Source organism: Aotus nancymaae, unplaced genomic scaffold (assembly GCF_030222135.1).
Source record: "Aotus nancymaae isolate 86718 unplaced genomic scaffold, 86718_ANA_hifiasm-v0.15.2.pri h1tg000029l, whole genome shotgun sequence".
Classification (NCBI taxonomy): Eukaryota; Metazoa; Chordata; class Mammalia; order Primates; family Aotidae; genus Aotus; species Aotus nancymaae.
Genome location: NW_026988442.1, coordinates 38795832 through 38818317, shown reverse-complemented (window position 1 = coordinate 38818317; position 22486 = coordinate 38795832). Strand labels below are relative to the sequence as shown.

The 22486-nt window shown below is 49.0% G+C and overlaps 1 protein-coding gene across 6 annotated transcripts in view; it reads right to left on the bottom strand.

Moving 5' to 3' along the window:
- PHACTR3 (phosphatase and actin regulator 3) overlaps nucleotides 1-22486 on the bottom strand; it is a 281105-nt gene that overhangs the window by 6759 nt on the left and 251860 nt on the right. For all 6 annotated transcript variants that reach the window (XM_064382564.1, XM_064382563.1, XM_064382567.1 and 3 more), the window contains 2 exons: nucleotides 4736-4791; nucleotides 854-915 (listed from right to left, as the gene is read on the bottom strand). In XM_064382564.1, the coding sequence (XP_064238634.1) occupies nucleotides 854-915; nucleotides 4736-4791 (118 nt within the window). The remainder of the gene's footprint in view (nucleotides 1-853; nucleotides 916-4735; nucleotides 4792-22486) is intronic.

Sequence of the window (22486 nt, the reverse complement as noted above, 5' to 3'; positions counted from 1 at the left end):
CTGCAACTGTGAAATGTAACCTGAATACAAGCAATCTCTAATGTGAAGGGCTTAAATTATATACTGTACTCTTAAGTCAAAGAATGTGACTTAAAATATGTTAAATATGTTCCTCCAACATATTTTATCAGAAGGAGTCACACCCCCAATAGTACATAGCACCTGCTCAAGGAATGGTTCGTGAATTAGATTTTATGGCACCAATGGCTTCAGGTACAATTATATATGCTTTTCTGAAGTACTAATAAAATTATTATATGTCAAGCTCAGGAATGATTATATTCTGTTAATTTCAAGAGAATTATTATGGAGCAACACAACGAAGAAGGCGAAACCAGAACACTTGAATTTAGAAACGGTCAGGGCTTTAAAAGTAGGTTAAGATTTACAGAGTTGCTACCTGTATTGGCCATAGTACATTTTAACTATTTGAGTCACAGATAACACATCCTGAGTCTAATAAAGTTTTCTACAACTGAGGAGCTTCTAGACATATTGGAGGTGAACAAAAGCAGTGAGTGTAAAAAGTGACTGAAACACTGATGCCCAGGTATGCTTTTCCTAGACACTGTAAATTAAGAAGATGCCCATGGACTTCTGGCTTCCACCTGTACATAAGTAAAAAATGTCATCTGGATTGTACAATCCAGGGAAGGACTTCGTCCATAGGGAATGTCAGAGGGAGTTAATTCATTGTTGCTGAGCAAAAATCCCAATTTAACTGATAGCATGTTGTCCAGGAAAACATTATTCATGATCACAGAGTAATATCTAGATTTCCCTTCCCAACTGCTACAGAAGGAGCTGTTCTCTAATTCACCTTTTATTATTTAGGCAATAAAACTTACAGTACCTTTCTTGTCAATCTTTGCTTGATTTCTCTTCTTTCTTCCTGCTCTGTCTGATCATTCCTTTCTGTGAAAGATTAAAATAGGAAAAAAATAACAAAGAGAAACAGGTTGAAACTTCCCTTTAGCAGGGAAGTGTACTCAAGATATCCATATTTCTGGGAGCTGAAGGTAAGATACTGAGACTTTTTTCCACATCACTATTTCCGTGTTTTTTTTTTCCCACTTTGTCAATCACTGCTCAGGAGATCATGGTTTCATTATACAGAAATACTTGTACTAAGCGAAGCTTTGCTGTTATCTCAACCTGGTCTCCTTAGCCCTCTGTGCATTAGAAACAACCACAGTTATGGCTGCTGTTTAAGGAAGTAGACATCTCTGTGTATGTCTGTCTCTTTTACTGATTTTCTCTTTCTCCCCAAATATCTTTATCTGTGTATTTACATCTAGCACCTAGATGCCAAATAAAAATAGCTATAGTAGACTAAGTAAATAAATGTGTGTATACATTTCAATATAAATAGCACTGCCACTACTTTTTTTTTCTTAATGAGTGTACAGACTTTTTAGCCAACATAAATGTGGAACACCTTCTTCAGCTCCTGGGCAGCATATGCTTATATGTTCAGACAGTATTTCAAATCTTAACCTATGAACCTACCTGACTCTCCATTGCTGAAGTGTGAACACTGTCCATGAAAGTGCCATTTAAAGGAGCCCAAGTCCCTCAGCAAAATTAGCTTTGCTTGGTAAGTTGTGACTATTAACATTCAAGCTGTGCTTGTACCTACACTTGGAAGCTAAAAATAGACCAAAGTGCTGAGATATAGTATAAAATGTAATCTTCCCTCTGGGATACAAGATAATGGCTATCCTATTTCTGGTGCTTCCTGTTGCCAAATAAAGCCTCAGGTCCCTGACCTGAACACAGCTCCATTCCTAGGAAAGAGATTTCAACAATCAGCACTCCTAGAAACACTGCTAGGTTTTGGTAAGGGAAATCCTGCCACTTGCAGTTAACACAATTTCACATTATCTGCCTTTATTTAAAAGATGCATTTCAAATATTTCTGCATCTGTGGGATTGGTTTATATATTGTGCTTTTCTATAATTTTTTTAAGAGAATCATCTTGGATTAGGGTGTTTTAGAAAAGGTAATGAAATGCTGTTTGTGCTTAATTCTTTATACAAGTGATAAACCAGAAGAAACCATACTTTTGAGATATAATCAGAAAGCTGATGATACAATTAGAAAAACATTGTGAAAGTATCACATATAAGACCAGCCATGAGGGATTTAAGAGATACTAAATTTTTCAGATTTCTTAAAAATAGGCCATAGGCAACTCCCAAGTGCAGCCTCCATGTGAAAAGATTGAAACAAAGTCAGATCTTTGTTTAAAAAAAAAAAAAAAAAAAAAAAATCCTGAAAAATGCCATCATTACTACCAAGGTCACCAGCAAGGTCTTTGAAGAACTGATCTTTGAAAGTTCCTGTCAGAGTGCTGCTTTGTGCCAGGTACTCTGTTGGACACCTTCAAGAAGTCCTTCCTGTTAGCCTAAGCCCACAGACTTCTCCCTCTGAGCTCCCTATAGTTATATGTTTCTGGATCTCTTATTTCCAGACCCAGAAAATCCTGTGCATTATACAAAGCAAGGGACCCATAATCAGGACCGCTATACCCATATTTTCTGGAAATAGCTCTAGCAGCTTGGACAGTTAGTTATACGTGAGTCTTCCATAAATATCCAGAAATGTATTACAGCTTCTGATGCAGTAAAGAAGATGGACAGTGGAGTTAGGCAGACCTGGGGTTGAACTCTAGTGCTATCCTTTTTCCAATACTCATTTGTTAAAAAGTGCAAACCTCACAAATATGTTGCAATGATTAAATGAGTAAATATATACCAAGTACTGAATACAGTGCCTGGCACAGATTGGGCCATATAAAGAGTTACCATCATCATATAAAGGGGTCACTTCTGATTTTATATCCGTGTTATATTCTTACATGGGCAGAGTTCTGAGTCTTCCTCAGGTATTATTGCAATTAGTCATGAGTTCCCTACTTGAAGCAAATACAAAAGTCATATTCTAAGGATTACAAGAAGAAAATGCAATATATTATGAATTCTTGAAGTCCTGTGTATCAAGAGCCTGTGAGTATGATGTTCCATACTGCGCTATATATAGTTACCCTATTCTCAACATAACAAAAGAAAAACCAAATACCCACCACAAACCTAGCAGTAAAATTATCAAGTCCTCCCACTCAGGACACTTGAGAGGCCTTCTGAGCTAAGGACAAACCTACATTCGCTGATGAAGGCACAGTGTTTATGGCAGGATTGCCATGGCCACTGCAGAGAAAACCCATTTTCCCTTTTGGGGACTGAAGGTAAGTGAGTCAGTTTCAGTTTTATACTTCCTAGGTCTCTATTCACCAAAGATAATTCTATTTCTAAGGCTCTGATATTTATTTCCAAAGAATAACACAATTAGAAGCACTTGCTGGTGGGAAGAGCTGGCTGCCCACAATAGGAAGGAAGAGGCTGCTACTGAAAGAAGACATGGTTCCCGGGTTAAAAGTCTGGGCTAGTACTCTCTTCCTGTTGCTGACAGTGGGCTACTCGGAATGTGGAGCTTCCTGTGTCTCGAACTTGCCTGGCTCAAGTCTAGACTGCTACTTTTTCTACATCTGTAACTTAGAAGCTTGATAAAGAAATGACTTAATTTTTAAAAATTCAAATATTTGGCAACTGAAACAGCTTGACTTTTCTGTCTGCCTACTTAATTAAGCATGTTATCAATGAAAAGCTTTTCTTTAAATCCTCAGAGACGGTATAATTAACATAGAACAGTAGTCACCATATCTTAAGTTGAAAAGTAAAATAAGGTCTTTATCTGAGAGTTACTTTCAACAATCTATAAAGGAGGGGATCGTTTTAGGCAGTTAATGAAGGCATTGAGACAAAGAAAGGAAAGAGGAATCGATTCAAGTTCAGTACCCAGACAGCTCTGCCGTGTTTTCTGACAAAGTCAGCCTGGTACCATTATAACTTCACAAAAAGATGTTCATAAGAAACTAGGAGAAAGTCTGTAGTATTTCTCACATAAAGATTTTTAAAAATCCAAGCCATTAGAAGATACTTTCTGTCAAAAATGTCAAAAATGTTTTAAAAACTGAAAAAGACCAGATAGATAAAGAACTATCTGAGAAACACTTTTTCAAGAGGTTTGGCCACCCCTAAATCACTGACTTTATGGAATATTTGATGGAATATAGTGTCCTAGAGCAGGGAGATTACTCATGAACACCAATGCTCAGCATATGCTGTAATTGTCTACCTAACAGGAAATGCAAAGAGGGGTGCAAGGCTGGGAGTGACAGAGGGTCCTGGAACCACGAAGTCCTGAGCCACAGGAAAGCTTCCCATGGCTTCACTGTTTCCCTGAGCTGACTGCTTTATTCCTCCCAAGTGTATCAGGCAAGGGGCGTGTCCTCCTGTAGTGGGATTTATGATTCAGTTCATGCTTTACCTGTGATTTCTGTAGCCATGAAGAACCCCCACCCAAAACTGCCAGGAAAGCCCTGCTTGAAACCTAATGCATTTAGACATATGGGACTGACTAACTCTGAAAATAAGAACATCTTTATGCTAAAAGGAGAGGAGTTTTTTTTTTTTTTTAATTTTAAAAAGAATGTTTCTAGATATATCAGCTTTCCTTTGGGGCTTGCTTTCAGAATTCCTCAGTGGCTCAGGTTTACTGGGAGCATGGAGCATTCTGCTTGCAGAGAAGGGCTGGGTTATGGGAACTCAGGATTTGTGCGACAGCCTCAGCACATGTGAGGAAAACCCTCTAGAGGAATCACCAGCTACTCACGTTTCAAGATATTTCTTCTCTCCAGCTCTTCCACGGCAGGTCTTTGGCTCAGCCGTCTGCGGAAAAACACTAGAATTACATTTTGCACCATAGTGGCTGCCTGCAAATTCCACCTGAGGTCTGCAAGGATGAGAGGTGGCTGGCACACCCCTGTAGATCGCCTCCCAAAATAATTGAGACGAGAGAAAGTGAACCTTTGGTTGTTGCCTCTTGCTGGCAAAATCAAGTCAGACTTCCAGGTGAGAGTGAAAGCTGCCCTGTCACAGAGATAATACTAGGGTAGTCCTTGCTCCAGCTCCGCATGTGCAGGTCTTCATTTTTCCCATCTGTCGCCCAAACCTTTCCTGGTCTGGACTGTTCACTGGAGCAGTGTATTTAAGCAGCAAAGAGATCTGTTCAGGAAATTCTTTTTCCTGCCCATTGGCTTAGGAAGGGGTGGCTAGCACCACCTGTTTTCAGGCTTCTGGGTCCAGAGGTGCTGGGAGATCCATACCTCCCAGTGCTGCCTCCGTCATCAGCACAGGAGACACCAGCCGTGGAAACACTGATTTCTCCTTCCGGCTTTCTGCTTGCTGAACTGCTGAGCAGAGCCGCCTGTGCCCAGCCCAGCACAGGGGGAGTGTCTAAAGATTTCTAAGGGGCCTCCTGCCTCTTGTCAGCAAGCATGCAGCTCAGCTCAGGCACTGAATAAAGATGGAATCTCTTCCAGCTAGCACGGCTAACAGAGCTGAGCCCACCCACACATGCTCCCCTCCCACTATCAGCCCAGACAAACTGTGCGACGTGGAGACAAATTATCTCTTTTTCAAATGGTCTCTCATTGAGGGAGTTGGAGGATGCAGCCAACAACAATCACCACCAAAAAACATAAAGGGCTTGTCAGGAGAAGGAGGCATCATTAGCCAAAATTAATGCCAAGCTCTGATTATTTTTGTGACTACACTAATGTTGTCCTTGGGCCAGAGCCAGAAACCTCCCCACTTCCAGATCCTCTAACCACAGCAGGGAGTCAACAGAGCCTAGTATTTGAATTCCCAGAATTTAGGGCTATATTTTGCCCCAGTGAGGATGTTGCCTCCATTTAGAAATTATTTATCTCCTATTTATAAGCCTTGTCCCAGCAGAAAGCCTAGGGCGTTGCGGGCTCAGCTGCTCCTCCCTCCACACTAGAACACAACCCTTTGTGGTTCCGCTCCCCTAGGGGTTTTGTCTTCTGGTTCTGTGGGTGGTTGCTTCCACATAACTTGATGTTCCGTGAGACTTGAACCTGCCCCCTGAGGATTCCTGGCTGGAATCCAGTGGCAAGGTCCTCCCCAGTCTGTCCCAAACAATGCATGCAAAGCCTAGCTCCTAAATGTTGCTCCTGCAGTCTGGTCAAAACACCCCAAAGGCCATTGACTCAAGCACTCAGGAAATGACTGAATACTTGTGATGTGCCAGGCACTGTTCCAAGCCCCCAGAACACAGTGCTGAATACGGGACACCTTCCCTGCCCTTGGGAAGCTCATAGTCTAGAGCACACTTGTCTAACCTGCAGCCTGCAAGCTGCATGCAGCTCAGAACAGCTTTGAAGGAGGCCCAACACAAATTCAAAAACTTTCTCAAAACATTATGAGATTTTTTTTTTGCAATTATTTTTATCTCATCAGCTATCGTTAGTGTATTTTATGTGTGGCTCAAGACTATTCTTCCAGTGTGGCCCAGGGAAGCTGGAAGATTGGACACCCCTGGTCTAGAGGGAAAGGCAGACAAATAATAAACAAATGAACAAAACCATCTTAGGGAGTGGTCAATGCCACAGAGGAAATGAAATGGGGGATATGGTGGGTGAGTGGTTGGGCAGGGGCAGATACATTCAGAATCTGGCAGAGATACATTTACACTGAGATGTATCCAAATGAAGAGAAGGAGCCAGTGTGGGAAGACCACAGCTCTCTCCACAGCGTCTCTTAACTGTTCACACATCGGGCTTAAAAATTGACAGAGCGAGGATGGGGGTAATCAAGGCAGGCTTCATGGAAGAGGAAACTTCTGACAGTTACACAGAATCCACTTGGTACAGCAGTGTCTGCAAAGGTCTTGGAGAGGGAATTAGGTAAATGAAAAAAATCATCAGGAAATTGGAGTTGTCTGGAGTCTCCCCTTAGAGCTGGGCACCCAGCATTAGCTCACTTCTCAATGTATCTGAGTCTCTGTAAAAAGGAATGGCAAGAGAACACGACAGCCTCTCTGTGTCTGAATAATGGTGGAGCAGGCCGCCATAGGAGAAGCACAAACAAGCCAGACCCTTGGCCCCAATGCTGGCCACAGAAGGGCTCTGAAGCAGGAAAGAGATGGGGTGTAGGGGAAGGGGACACTTTTAGAGCAATAGAAATGAAAAATCTCTCAAGCCCAGCAGGAGTGGGTGGGCCATGAGTCTTTACCCATGAAAAGGTACTTCCTTTGCACAGCTTCTCTGGCTAAGAGGGAGAGGCTGTGTGTAGGAATGGGATCCTGGGAAGTAAAAGATGCAGAGTCCTAATAAGTAAGCAACAATGAGGAAGGGGTCCTAGGTCGGGGAGAAAAATTGTTCTGAGAGCTGGCTAATCACAGACAGCCTACTGGCATGACATCCTCTTTCCAAATACCTTGTTCCACTAGAAGTCCCAGCAGCACGACCTTATCAGCACACCTCATCTGCACATATGCTTCTCTAGCACAACCCTATACAACTTCCCTCCAGCTCCTTCTCTGCTGTGCTGCTGGTTACACCCTTGCAATGGATCGTCATACTTTCATCTGCCTTTCTTTACCTACAGCTATCTCGGTAAACTCTTTTACTGTCCGCGATGCTGGTCCCAGTCATTTGTATTTTACGTGTGGCTCAAGAAAATTCTTGAGCCAGCTGCCCAGCCAGGAACACCCACAGGGACACCTGAGGAGTGAGTCCGTGCATTTCCTCAAATCTAAGAAGTACCCCAAATCTCCCTGGAGGCTGTTGTCCGCTGGCATGGCCCCGAACAAGGCTTTTTCCTTTCTTTATTGGAAACTTGTCTTCTCATCTAAAATGAGAATTAGTATCAGACCCTCTTAGAGTTATGAGAATTAAATGAGATAATGCACAAAAATGTTTGTGACAATGCATGCTTGGGATATAGTAGTTTCTCAACCCAACCTGCGACTTGCCAGCTCATCATGGACCATGTTCCCAGAAAGGCATTTCATCCAATTGATGCACCTTAGGAAAGTGTGGACATCAAACCAGCAAAAGCTGTGCCACTGGTCCCAAGGCGCAGAGGCAGTCTGGTGGCCCAACTACTCAGTGCAGGGCTTCATCTAGCCGCCAAGCTTCTCACTGAATGTCACCAAGCAGTAAGGCACAGCTGGCCCCCAGGGTGCTCTAGAGTATGCAGTCCTCTGGGTGGACAGCCCCGTAGGTACGGAGTTGTAAACAAAGCAAAACTGTGCCCAGGCCAGGACCCTACTGGCTTGTCACCAACCCACCTCTCTACCCACAGAGTGCCAGGCCCCCACAGCTGGAGGGGCAGAGGCAGAGCTCCAGTCAGCACTGTGGGCCCTAAGACCCTCCCTCTAGTTTTCACTAGCAGAGGGGATTGAGGTGAGCAAGAAGACCCCTGATTGCCAGATGAGGGTGCTGAGCAGGATATTAGGGTGGTGCCATCAACCCAACAAGGCCAGGCCACAGTTCAGACTAGACTCTAACCTGGACACTAATGGCTTCCCAGAAAGTGACACTTCAGTTGGGACTCAGAGGATGAGTGGGATCACTGGTGAGGAGGGGAGATAGGAGCACTGAAGGCAGAAGAGAGGATATGTGTACATGTCCTGAGGTGGGCTCGTTTAGATTGCATGAAGGTACGTGTGCACCAAGGCTGAGCAGGGGCAGGAGCCACATGGCCTGGCATCCCTGGAGAGGGAGGAGTCTGGATTCACCCCCAGAACCCTAGAGTGGCACTGAAGGATTCAAAGCAGACCTGGGTGAGGTGGGGTGCGGTGTACAGGATTAGATCTGCATTTGGAAACACTCTCTGGACTCTCAGATTTCTATCTAACAAAGACAGAGTGGAACCCACTACCAGGAGACACAGGCCTGCTCAGACCCCCACCAGATACCAGGGACAAAGCGCCACAGGCCTGTGAGTGGCTGAGGGGCCCCTGAAATGTTTGAGACTTGGGGAAGAAGTTGACTGTAGAGCAAAAACACCCCAAACTCCAAATTAATACTTGTTACCCTAAGTGTATATAAAAGCTATCCTTGTCCACCTGCTACCTGAAGCTTAACTAACTCTTCATGCAGAGTCGGGACTTCCAAAAGGAAGAATGGCAATGAGCCTGATGCCAAGGGCAGGCAATTACTATGCCCATGTTACAGACGAGACCCTCGAGGCTCAGAGAGGATTGTGATCAGCAGCTACTATGGCTGGAATCGGAACCCACAGTCAGTTCCAGATGCTGGGAGGGCTAAGGCAGGGAGGAACATCCACACCACCAGCTGGCAGGCACCAGCCAGCAAGGACACAGCTGGGACAAGGCCCAGGAAACATTCTCCCAGCACAGAGAGTGAGGTCCAGGCAGAAGCATACATCACAGGCCACCACCCCGCCCCGCAGCGTGCTGACCCCTGCTTGACACACAGTGGTCACTCAGGCCAGGGTGACCCACGATATTTTCTGGGCAGAACCAGGGCCAGGAAAAGGGCAGTCAGGCTGAACGAGTCATGAAGCTCTGCGAGAGCAGACCGCAGGTGTCTCCTTCCCTGCGCAGACCCCCAGACCCAGCACAGGCAAGAGGAGCACCCTGCATCTAGGAGCAAAGGAAAGGGTGCCGGCTCCTCTCCCTCAGTACACAGCCCGCTGGGGCCTGCTGGGGTGGGGATGCTGATGCCACCAGGGCTTCCTGGGCTTTGAGCCTCAGGAGCAATGTGCTCTCCGAGGAGCCGCTGGGCTTTGGGAGCTGCAAAAGGCCTTAGGAAGGGCTGCGGCAGGGTAGGCGGGAGTCCACAACTCCTGTGGGATTCCCAACCCTCCCCACCCTCTGCAGCTGCTCGAAACTCCTGATTCAGAAATGGGGCTGCAGGTGATGTGCTGGTGCTGCCAGAAGCTGGGGAAGCCACTGAGAAAGCCTGAGTGTGGCAGTTAATTAAAGCGTCACATGGGTGTGGAAGCGACACTAAGAAAAGAAACTCCAGGGACAGAGAGCAGCATCTGCCCATCTCTTCACCTGGTCCCTGCCTGAGCACACACAAGAGGTGGGAATGGCAGGGAGGCTGGAAGGACTGGGGAACCAGGAAGAGGCTGAGCAGGTCCTGGAATGCAGACAGGAGTTACAGGTATTGAGTGCAACACACCCAGAAAAGGATGTCTGTATTTTCAAGTGTGGATGTGAGTCATTGTGGGGGCCCTGGGGGCCAGGGGACACCAGGCAAGCAGGTGACCCCACAGTACTTCCCAGTTCCAGCTGCCTCTCACATGACAGATCTGCAGCAGTCACCTATGATACACCTGGCCCTGTGCTGCGAGTACCACAGAGGAGACAGTCAGGGAGCAGGGGACAAACGATGGGGAGGAAGGGGCCTGGAGGCGGAGCAGATAAGACCACTGACAGCCTAGACATTCCGGACATCTGGAGAGGCTTCGGGAGGCAAGGTGCAGCTGTGCCACCCACATTTCCAGGTCTCTGGAGGCTGCCAACTGTCTATTTCCTGGTCAGCACTGGGGCCCCAGCACTGGCACAGAGCTAGGAATCCAGTTCCAGCTCTGCCCCCTGCCAGCTGGTTGATGGGGTCATGCCCCTCCCATACTTGAGCCTCTGATTCCCCAGGTGAACACCTACCCACCAAACCCACAGGGATGCTGGGAGAGTTGAGAACATTAAATACAGGAGGAGGTTGGCACACAAATAGGTGGCATTATTATTACTACTACAGCACTGATGCTATTCGCCTGGCGTGCTGAGCCCGGGTCTCTTCCAGCTTCAGCCAGCAGAGCTGCAGGCTCCATCCTGCCTACAGCCTCCTTGCAGGCCTAGATCCCCAGGAAACACTCCTCCTTCAGACACTCACAGCCTCCTCCATCAGACACTCACTCACACCCTCTTACATCATCTGCTTATTCACACCTCCATCAGATGCTCACACATTCCTCCATCAGACACTGACATCTTCTCCATCACTCACACCCTCTCCATCACTCACACCCTCTCCATCAGACATTCACACCCTCTTTCATCATCTACTCAGTGTCCATCACTCATCCTCTTCCATCAGACACTCATACCCTCTCCATCACTCAGACGCTCTCCATCACTCACACCCTCCTCCATCAAACACTCATACCCTCTTTCATCATCTACTCAGTGTCCATCAGTGTCCATCACTCACCCTCTTCCATCAGACACTCATACCCTCTTCCATCAGACATACCCTCCTACATAAGACACTCACACCCTCCTCCATCAGATACCCATCCACATCCTTTCCATCAGACACTCACATCCTCTTCCATCAGACACTCACACACATGCTGCTCTGTCTGTCATAGCCTCTTCCATCAGACACCGCTTTTCCCCCATCAGATGCTGTCTCAGTGCCAAGCTTGTACCAGTTTCTGAATCGTCCTCTGCATACACTGCCAGCTGAAGCCTTCCTGCATGATGAGCACTGCAGCAGGGGCTGCAGGTAATTTCAGGAAGTGGAAGGACAAGGGGTCAGGAGGAGCATAGTTCCAAGCTCACCAAGCTTTGCCTCCCTGACGAAGCCCCAGCCAGCCAGACTGCCCCACTAAATGCACATCCCCCCAAATCTTGATCTCACCCCAGCACAGATGTCACAGAAGAGGTTTGAATCAACAGCTAAAGTCACCTCAGTGTGGAGCAGAAATTGAGAAGCAATTCCTTCCATACAAGGCAGAATGCCTTCCTAGAGAGAACAGACAATTCTACACCCACAGGGGACGCCAGGGCTATTTTGGGAGGCTCCTTTCTGGGAATGCCAATCCTGCCCCACAGCCGCCTTGAGTCACTGAGAAAAGCTGGCAGCCCCCGCCTGGAGATGGGATTCCCCAGCGAGGCAGCCTCTCTACACACCATTCACATGATGAATCGTCAGACATCTGATGGTGAATGGGGCAGATGCCTCCTCTCCTTGCCCCCAGGCACTCACTGGCAGGATGTGTGGATGACAGGCACATTGATTCTGTGTCTCAGAGCATCAGGGCAACGTGGGTGTGTCTGCAGAGAAGTTCAGAAGAAGAGGTCTCTCCAGGCCATAAAATGAGACCTGGATGATGAAAGAAACAGCCCAGGGAAAGACCAGGGATGGGTGTCCAGGTAGAGGGGATGGGGTGTGTCCACACAAGGAAACAGCAAGTCCCCATCGTCACCATCACCCTGCATGCAGGGATGATCTGCCCACTGAGGACCCAGCGGGAGGTGCGGGCTGCTGGTCCCCATGCCTGGGGCAAGCCCCACCCCAGAACCCAGCAGTCCTGGCTTCCAGAACACCAAGGAGGATGTGACCCCCAGCCCTTTGAGACCCACAAGCCCAAAGCTGACCTCTTTACACCCTGTGCCCTACCTTCTCACACCTGCTCTGTGCCCAGCATCCTGGGCTCAGAGGCTGGCTCCAGCCACCACCCAGGGACTTACTCAGACCCCTGGGAGACCTGGCTTCTCTTACTCCCCACTTCCAGCACCCTAGGGAGCTCCAAGTCTGCTGGGTTCTGCTTGCATCTGTCCATCCATCCATCTCTCCACCCCCAAGGCCATTCCCTGATCCAGGCCACCAGCCTTGGCCCTGGATGATGGAAACTTCTACACTGCCCACCTCCCTGCCCACAGCAGCCTGACTTCCACTCCCACCACCCTCAGGACAACCTCCAAGGCCCTCAGCAAAGCCTTTCAGTCCACAGCGACCCTCCAGCAGCTCTTCCTACTCCCCACCCCTCCCAAAGCTCTGCCCCGTGATGGTCCCGTGCCAAGCTGTGTTTACAGACAGGCGGCTGTTCAGCGTCCCTGTCCGGCAAGGATGTCCTTCTCCTCACTCAGAAGTCCCCAGCCCTTCTGTAGCCCATGCCCCCATTATGACAGTGTTCTGTCATGTCCCTTTTCCTCTAAATCCCTCACATGCAAAACTAAAAAACAAGGTAATATCCTATCCGCAATATAAAGGAAGAGAAAGAAAATTAAGTTTTAATCAAATAATACATATTCCAATAGGTAAGTGCGTGCCAGGCATGGCTGGATTAGGTAACACGGGCACACTGCCAATGCTGCCCCTGCAGAAAAATCACCATCACAGTGCCAGCCACAAACGCAGACAGACCCACAGCTGCCACACTGGTCACTCCACGCCCTGAGGGACACCGATGGAGGAATGCTTCATGGTCAAAGCGAAGTTCCCTCCTCCATCAGTGGAAGAGGTTTCTGGCATTTGCACTCCAGGAAACTCCACCTGTGATACAACTCCACCAAAATACCTCCTGTGTGTGTCCAAAACACACTCAGACTGAGGCTCAGGTCATCACAAGCAGGCTTTGGACTCTCGTGAGTGTTCCAGGGACATTCAGAAGTCAAGTGGAACGGGGGCCAGTCTTCATTGCTAAGGAAGTGCCCCACGGCTGCAGAACACCTGCCTCCCGGGGCCATCCTGAAAACAGCAGGAGGCCCAGCTGCTGTGACAGTCCACAAAGCTGCCCCGAGTTTCCAAAATCACAGAGAACCGCTGGGCTGCCTCCTATGCCCTCAGGACAACTTCACCTCCACCACGAAGCCCCACCAGGCTTGGTGCAGTGGGGGCTTCTGATATCTGGGAAGGCGTCCCATGCCTCCTATGCCCCCAGTGACAAGTCTTCAGGCCAAAGGCTCCTGCCTACTCTGTCCTCCCAACCCCGCCCTGCAAGAGAAGCATGTCCCCTGGAGCCTGGGCTCCCTCCCAGGGCAGCGCAGAAAAGAACTCAGGTACCTGGAGATGGCCTCCCAGACCCTCTAGTGCCTCTCGACCTCCACCTCCTGGGTGCAGCCTGTCTCCTCTCTGCACCTGCATGGCCTCACCTAGTGCACTTACCTAGCGAGACTGAGAGGAGGGAACCGCGTGTGACGGGGCTGGCCCAGCCACTGTGCCTTGAGCTCTGAAAACTGCACACTGCGTTTTCTCCATCACTGTTGCTATTTCTGTTTTGCCAGCCTGGTTCTGTGACCCACCCTAAGCCACAAAGGGAGTGTAAACTGCCCCGACCAGGGACAGGTAAGCGTCCCTGGGCTACAGATGACTCCCTCACCCTCTGCACCAGAACAGCCCCATTGGTGGTGGGGACGGGTCTCACCTCCAATCAGCCACCTGGAGCTGCATGTTTTGATGACTCAGGTCGGGTACCAAGATCACCTCCGTCCCCGCCCGTCATGGCCAGCTGGTCACCCACACCAGCCTCTCTGGATGGTTCCCGGCTGCCCTGAGAGGCACCCCCCACTCCACCATGGACATGCCCCTTCCACCTCCTCTTCCGGGTGCTAGATACAGCAACATGGACACCAAGGGACACCCAAGTCACCTTCCATTTGGGGACTCTCAGAGGTGTTGAGGAATCACCTGGTGCCTGAGAACTCTGGGAGGGAGAAAGGAGGGGGAGGGGAGGAGGGCAGGGGAGGAGAGAAGGGAGGGGAGCGAGGAGAGGGAGGGATTTGAGTCTTTCAGAGAGAAACCAGGCCCTTCCTTGACTTTCGGGAACAAGCTCACATTTACCTGTAGAGAGGCACTTTCTGTTCTCACAGCCAAAGTAATGCAGAGAACATCATTCACAGTGACACCCAGCCCTGCCAATGCTATTTTTGAAAGGAGGAAAGTGGAGTGAGGAAGAAAGGCCAAGAACATGTGTGCAAAGAGGAGGGAGAGAGGCAGCTCTGCAGGGAAGGACTTGAGTGAGAGAGGGAAGCAGAGAGACAGCGGGCGTGAGAGGCAGGGCCAGGACGGTGCGTGCAGGAGACTGGGCATGAGAGGCAGGGCCAGGACGGTGCGTGTAGGAAAGCGGGCATGTGAGAGGCAAGGTGAGGATGGTGTGTGTGGTATAATGCCAGTTGTAAGGCTGGGGCAGGGAAGAGCCCTGGAGGGAATGTGCCCCATGCCCCACCGGGCCCCACCGCCCTGCCTGGCCTCCTCGGGTCTCAGCCAAGGGTGAGCCAAGCCCAGGTTGAGTCAGCTGGCCCCACACTGGCCTGGGCCGGGGACAATCAGTGAAGATCTGTGTTCATCCAGCAGGACCCAGAGGCCCCAGGCCATGGCAGGGAATTCCCGGAAGGAGACGACCTGCTGAAGAGCAGAGCTCCCACCGCTCCCCCGCCCTACCCCTCACTGCTCCCCCTCCTCCCCATGCCTTGTCCTCCTTCGGTCATGCTGACCTTCTGAGCGGCCCTTGCCCAGCTGGCTGCTACAACACAATCCCCTAAACTCAGTGGCCTATAAACAACAAAACAACATTTCTCCCAGTTCTGGAGTCTGGGAAGTCCAAGGTTGAGGTGCTGGCAGATTTGGCATCTGGGGAGGACTCACTTTCCCAGAGATGGCATCTTCTCTCAGCGTCCTCACATGGTGGAGGGAGCCACGCAGCCCTCAGGGCTCCCTCCTGTGAGGGCGCTAATCCTGCTCAGAAGCACTGCACCCTCACCACCTAATCACCTGCCAGTGCCATCTCCAAGCACCATCGTACTGGGGGTGACACATGAATTTTGGGGGGCACATTCAGACCACAGCACATTCCAAGCCGATTCCCACCCAGCGCCTCCGCCGGGCCCTTCCCTCTGCTGAGAAGGCTGTTTCTCGGATTTCCCATGGTTCAGCTTAAACCTCTTCCTACAGAAAGCCGACTCTAACTCCTCCCGCTGAAGTAACTGGCTCCTTCCGCACAGGGGTTACCCCCCAGTGCATGTGGGTATTTTGTGGCCTACATGGCCAGAATTATTTATACATTTTGAGCATCTTAATGGTAAGAACTGCATCAGTAGTACCCAATGCTGTGTACTCAGGGTCTAGAACCAAGCCTGGTGCACGGTAGGTACCCAATGAATGAGTGAGTGAATGAATCAATGAGTGAATGAGTGAATGAATGAATGAACAAGTGAACGAATGAATCAATGAATGAGTGAGTGGGTGAGTGAATGAATGAATGAATGAATACAGGAATGGGACATCAAGGCAAGGCCAGGTTTACACTGAGAGACTTGAACCCAAAGCCTGGTTTTGACAGCAACAAGGCAGCCTTGGGCAAGCCACCCTCCAAGCCTGCGAAAGACACACCACAGTCCCACGCTTGCACAGCTGCCAGCAGAGTGCCAAAGGCAGTATGCGTGCTAACCCAGGACAAGGCACCGAGCTGGCCATTTAGGGACTCAGGATCCCTGCAAGGGCAGAGACTTTGTCCCTACCCGGTCACTGCTGAATCCCCAGCCTTCGCACAGCCTCTCAAGCTGGCACAGCAACATGAGCAGAGAAATCACTGGCAATGCAGGGGTCCCCGCTGCTGAGGGACTTGTGGGATACAAGCTAGGCCTTACTGGTGGAACTGGGCTGCAGTTGTGGGGTCCCTGCTGCCGAGGGACTTGTGGGATACAAGCTAGGCCTTACTGGTGGAACTGGGCTGCAGTTGTAGTGGGACTCCAAAGCTCATCATCGTTCACAGACCTCCATGAAGTAACAACCACATGGAGCATGTCACTGTGCCACCTGCAGATCAGCAGAGGGCAGAAAGTTGGGAGCTCCACAGTGCTGATGGGAGTGTAGACAGAGCCCATCCCCCACCACTGACGGGGCTGTCAATCAGGGGCTTTTCCTGGTGATCAGCACTCAGGTCAAAAATTGCAGAAGCACATATACTCTAACCCACCAGTTCCACTTCCAAGATTTCTGATGATGTGTGGACAGCCTTCCACACGGACCTCTTACAGACACACGCATGAGGATGTTCATTATAGCCAAGCCCAGGGCAGAGCTGTAATGCCCATTAGGGCCTAGATAAAGGACGTGTGTTCAACCCCACGGCGGAATTCAATGCCATTACAGACAGAAACCAGGTGCTGCTCCATCAGTCCTTATGGGGAAGGCTCTCCCTGCCAGGCTCTGGGGAAGATCAAAGGGAATAAGCGTGAGTGTGGGAACTGCAAAACCACATCGTGGTTAAGAGTCTAAGCTTTGAACATGCCCTTTGCTTGAATACTGGCTTCTCCAGCTGTGCAATCTTAGATCTGCTCACAAACCTCTTGCCAACCTTGAATCTGCGACGGTCAATTTGATGTGTCAACCTGCGGGGTGCAGAAGGTGGGGTCACAGTCCCCAGTCACTCAACCAAACACTCATCTAGGTGCTGCAGTGACAGTGTCTGATAGATGTGATCAAGGGCTATCATGAGCTGGCTTTAAGTCAAGGAGATTATCCTGGCTGACCTGGTGGGCCTGGTACGATGAGTGGAAAGGCCTTTGAGACAGGCTGAGGCTTTCTGAAGCACAAATCCTTCCTGTGGACGGTGGCCCCAGCCATGCTGGGAGTCCCGGCCTGACTTCACAGCCTCCCCAAGGATTCCAGACCTGCCTGGCCACACCAGCTGAGCTGTGCATCGATCAGGAACTGGGTGCTTTTGTTCCCAAACCTGTTTGCACCAGGTGTACTTCTTTCTGTAATTAGGCAATTTCATTAAGCTTTAAATGCACATTGATTAAATGATCTCATATGGATGTAAAATGAAAATGTAACTTCTATGAAAAGCAAGCTTTGGAGTCAGTAGAGGCAAGTTGCTAAAAATACCGCTGTGCAGTTTGCGTGGGAGACAGAAATGTGAGATCTGGGGAGGCAGGGCCTTAAAACTCTGGAAGGATTCTACACTCAGATTGCTTCCAAGTGCCTTTAAATACTCCTCTCCAAAGAAACTGACAGTGAAACTTGTAGGAGACGCAGGCAGCGTTTGTTTAGAGTGAAAGAACTGGAGTTGGTAGATCCTTCCTCAGAGAAACGTCCTTGGGTTCCACCTCAAGGTGCTGGCCAGACAACTGTGTGCCTTAGGTTAAAACGGTGTTTAAAGCATGAACAAGTCATGCGTATGATCTCTCCTTTCAAACAGCTTTTTGAGTAGTCACCCGGAGCTGGGCACTGAAGACAGGTCTCTGCTCCACCTCCCTCCAGAGACCGATGCCGAGTGAAGGATTACCACAGGTGCCGGCTCAGCCCCGAGCAAGGCACAGCGCGCGGGAGGCAGTGCCTGCAGGTGAGCGTTCTGGGCGTTAGGACTCCTCTAAAGACCCAGTTCCGAATGATCACAAATGGCCCCGCGGAGTGGCTGACTCCGGACAGATGGATGAGGTGGGAGTGAGAAGTACCATTTTATCTTTGACCATCTATATAAGTCCCTTCTTGAAATTTTAAAAATGGCAAGAATGCGTAATGCTCCCCACTGCCCGCTCCCAGGGCTAAGATCCTTTGGAGACCATTCCGCAGGCACCTTCGGAGCACCTGCTGGGTGCCATGGCCCGCCTACCCTCCAGCTCCCTCCACTTTCCTCCTCGGATGCTGAGCAATGCCTGCCTGATCGTTTGCTCGGGTAGGGCCCCTGCCAGCCCTTCTGCTTCCCCTTCCCGTCTCCATCTCTGGGCTTGCAGAGTCACTCCCATGAACTCCTCCCTGTGGCCTCCCAGGGTGCCTTCCCTGAACACCCCACCCATCTCCAGGACTCACCCGACCCACTGGACACGCCCCATGGCTCCGCCCCTCTCACTTAGCGAGGCTGGGAGCTGGAGGCAGGGCCTTGCTCAGCACAGGGCCTGAGGCACACGGTAGGTGCCCATCAGGCTGACCAAACAGCCCAGTCAGAGAGAAGCCAAATCCATCTAAAAGTGTCCTTGATTTAAGAAAAGAAAGGCGCACCTCCCCTGCAGACCACACCATTTCCACAAGACACAGACTTTGAGCAATTGCACTGAAGTGCACCAACACCCCTGGGAGGGGACACTGGGAGCTAGCTGCGTGGGACACAGTCACTCTGGTCTGCAGCCCTTCCCATATCCAGCCATGGCCACGTGTTCCACATGTACCATACACGTGTTCACTCGACCTCCCCTCCCCCATGCTCACAGGTGAAATGGAAGCTTTGGAAGGCAGCCCCAGCATCCGCTTTGTTCCTCCCCCAATCCTAGGCCCAGTGCAGAGACTGGCACACAGAGGCTGTTCAGGAAACATCTGCTGCTGAAATAAAATGTCAGGGAGGAGGGTGGGATGGCTGCAGAGGGGGTGGGATCACTGCAGAGGGGGTCGGATCCCTGGGCAGGGGGTAGGATCCCTGGGCAGGGGGTGGGATCACTGGGCAGGGGATGGGATCACTGTAGAGAGGGTGGGATCTCTGCGCAGGGGGTGGGATCCCTGGGCAGGGGGTGGGATCACTGGGCACGGGATGGGATCACTGTAAAGAGGGTGGGATCTCTGGGCAGGGGGTGGGATCTCTGGGCAGGGGGTGGGATCACTGGGCAGGGGATGGGATTGTTGCCAAGGGGTAGCCATGTTTGGCCACATCACTCTCAGAAACCCTCAGGTTCTCCTGTCCCTCCTTCTCCTCCGCAAAATCCTGCCAGCTGCTTACCTCCCTGGCCCAGCAGGGGAAAGTCAGGAATGTGGCATTTTAAATTCCTGGTGGCGCTCTCCAAGCCCACAGGCAACTCCTCAGGCCAGGATGCTCCAGAAATCCTTTAGAAATCACTGCTAACAACAAAATGCTTTCTATTGCTACCTAACAGAATGTTTCCACTGCTACCTAACAGAATGCTTCAACTGCTACCTAACAGAATCTTGTCCATTGCTACCTAACAGAATGCTTCCACTGCTACCTAACAGAATGCTTCCACTGCTACCTAACAGAATGCTTCCACTGCTACCTAACAGAATGCGTCCATTGCTACCTAACAGAATGATTCCACTGCTACCTAACATAATGCTTTCCACTGCTAGCTAACAGACCTAAGAGAATGCTTCCACTGCTACGTAACAGAATGCTTCCACTGCTACCAAACAGAATGCTTCCACTGCTACCTAACAGAATGCTTCCACTGCCACCAAACAGAATGCGTCCACTGCTACCTAACAGAATACTTTCCATTGCTACCTAAAAGACCTAACAGAATCCTTTACTGCTACCTAACAGAATGCTTTCCATTGTTGCCTAACAGAATGCTTCCACCGCTACCTAACAGAATGCTTCCACTGCTACCTAACAGAATGCTTCCACTGCCACCTAACAGAATGCGTCCACTGCTACCTAACAGAATACTTTCCATTGCTACCTAAAAGACCTAACAGAATGCTTCCACTGCTACCTAACAGAATGCTTCCACTGCTACCTAACAGAATGCTTCCACTGCTACCTAACAGAATGCTTCCCATTGCTACCTAACAGAATGCTTTCCATTGCTACCTAACACAATGCTTCCACCGCTATCTAACAGAATGCTTCCGTAGCTTTCTAACAGAATGCTTCCATTGCTACATAAGAGAACGCTTCCACTGCTACCTAACAGAATGCTTTCCATTGCTAACAGAATGCTTCCACTGCTAACTAACAGAATGCTTCCACTGCTACCTAACAGAATGCTTTCCAATGCTACCTAACAGAATGCTTCCACTGCTATCTAACAGAATGCTTCCACTGCTACCTATCAGAATGCTTTCCACTGCTACCTAACAGAATGCTTCCACTGCGACCTAAGAGAATGCTTTCCATTGTTACCTAACAGAATGATTCCACTGCTACCTAACAGAATGCTTCAACTGCTACGTAACATAATGCTTGAACAGCTATCTAACAGAATGCTTTCCATTGCTACCTAACAGAATGCTTCCACTACTACCTAACAGAATGCTTTCCATTGCAACATAAAAGAATGCTTCCACTGCTACCTAACAGAATGCTTCCACTGCTACCTAACAGAATGCTTTCCATTGCTACCTAACAGAATGCTTCCACTGCTACCTAAGAGAATGCTTCCATTGCTACCTAACATAATGCTTCCATTGCTACCTAACAGCATGCTTCCAGTGCTACCTAACAGAATGCTTCCACTGCTACCTATCAGAATGATTCCAATGCTACCTAACAGAATGCTTTCCATTGCTACCTAAGAGAATGCTTCCATTGCTATCTAACGGAATGCTTTCCATTGCTACCTAACAGAATGCTTCCACTGCTACCTAACAGAATGCTTTCCATTTCTACCTAACAGAATGCTTCCACTACTACCTAACAGAATGCTTTCCATTGCTACCAAACAGAATGCTTCCACTGCTACCTAACAGAATGCTTTCCATTGCTACCTAACAGAATGCTACCACTGCTACCTAACGGAATGCTTCCATTGCTACCTAATGGAATGCTTCCACTGCTACCTAACAGAATGCCTCCACGGCACCCTAAAGAATGCTTCCACTGCTACCTAACAGAATACTTTCCATTGCTACCTAACAGAATGCTTCCACTGCTACCTAACAGAATGCTTCCATTGCTACCTAACAGAATGCTTCCACTGCTATCTAATAAAAAGCTTTCCATTGCTACCTAACAGAATGCTTCGACTGCTACTTAACAGAATGCTTTCCATTGCTACCTAACAGAATGCTTTCACTGCTACCTAACAGAATGATTCCACTGCTACCTAACAGAATGCTTCCACTGCTACCTAACAGAATACTTTCCATTGCTACCTAACCAACTGCTTCCACTGCTATCTAACAGAATCTTTTCCATTGCTACCTAAAAGACCTAACAGAATGGTTCCACGGCTACCTAACAGAATGCTTTCCATTGCTACCTAACAGAATGCTACCACTGCTACCTAAGAGAATTCTTCCACTGCTATATGACAGAAGGATTTCCACTGCTACCTAACAGAATGCTTCCACTGCTACGTAACAGAATGCTTTCCATTGCAACCTAACAGACCTAACAGAATGCTTCCACTGCTACGTAACAGAATGCTGTCCATTGCTACCTAACTGAATGCTTCCACTGCTACATAACAGAATGCTTCCACTGCTATCTAACAGAATGCTTCCACTGCTACCTAACAGGATGATTCCACTGCTACCTAAGAGAATGCTTCCACTGCTACCTAATAGAATGCTTCCACTGCTATCTAACAGAATGCTTTCAATTGCTCCCTAACAGAATGCTTCCACTGCTACTAACAGAATGCTTTCCATTGCTACCTAACAGAACGCTTCCACTGCTGCCTAAAGAATGCTTCCACTGCTACCTAACGGAATGCTTACACTGCTACTTAACAGAATGCTTTCCATTGCTACGTAACAGAATGCTTCCACTGCGATATAACAGAATGCTTTCCATTGCTACCTAACAGAATGCTTCCACTGCTACCTAACAGAATGGTTTCCATTGCTACCTAACAGAATGCTTCCACTGCTACCTAACAGAATTCTTCCGTAGTTATCTACCAGAATGCTTTCCATTGCTACCTTACAAAATGCTTTCCATTGCTACCGAACACAATGCTTCCATTGCTACCTAACAGAATGCTTTCCACTGCTACCTAACAGAATGATTCCACTGCTACCTAACAGAATGATTCCACTACTACCTAACAGAATGCTTCCACTGCTCCCTAACAGAATGCATCCACTGCTACCGAACAGAATGCTTTCCATTGCTACCTAACGGAACGTTTCCACTGCTGCCTAAAGAATGCTTCCACTGCTACCTAACGGCATGCTTCCACTGC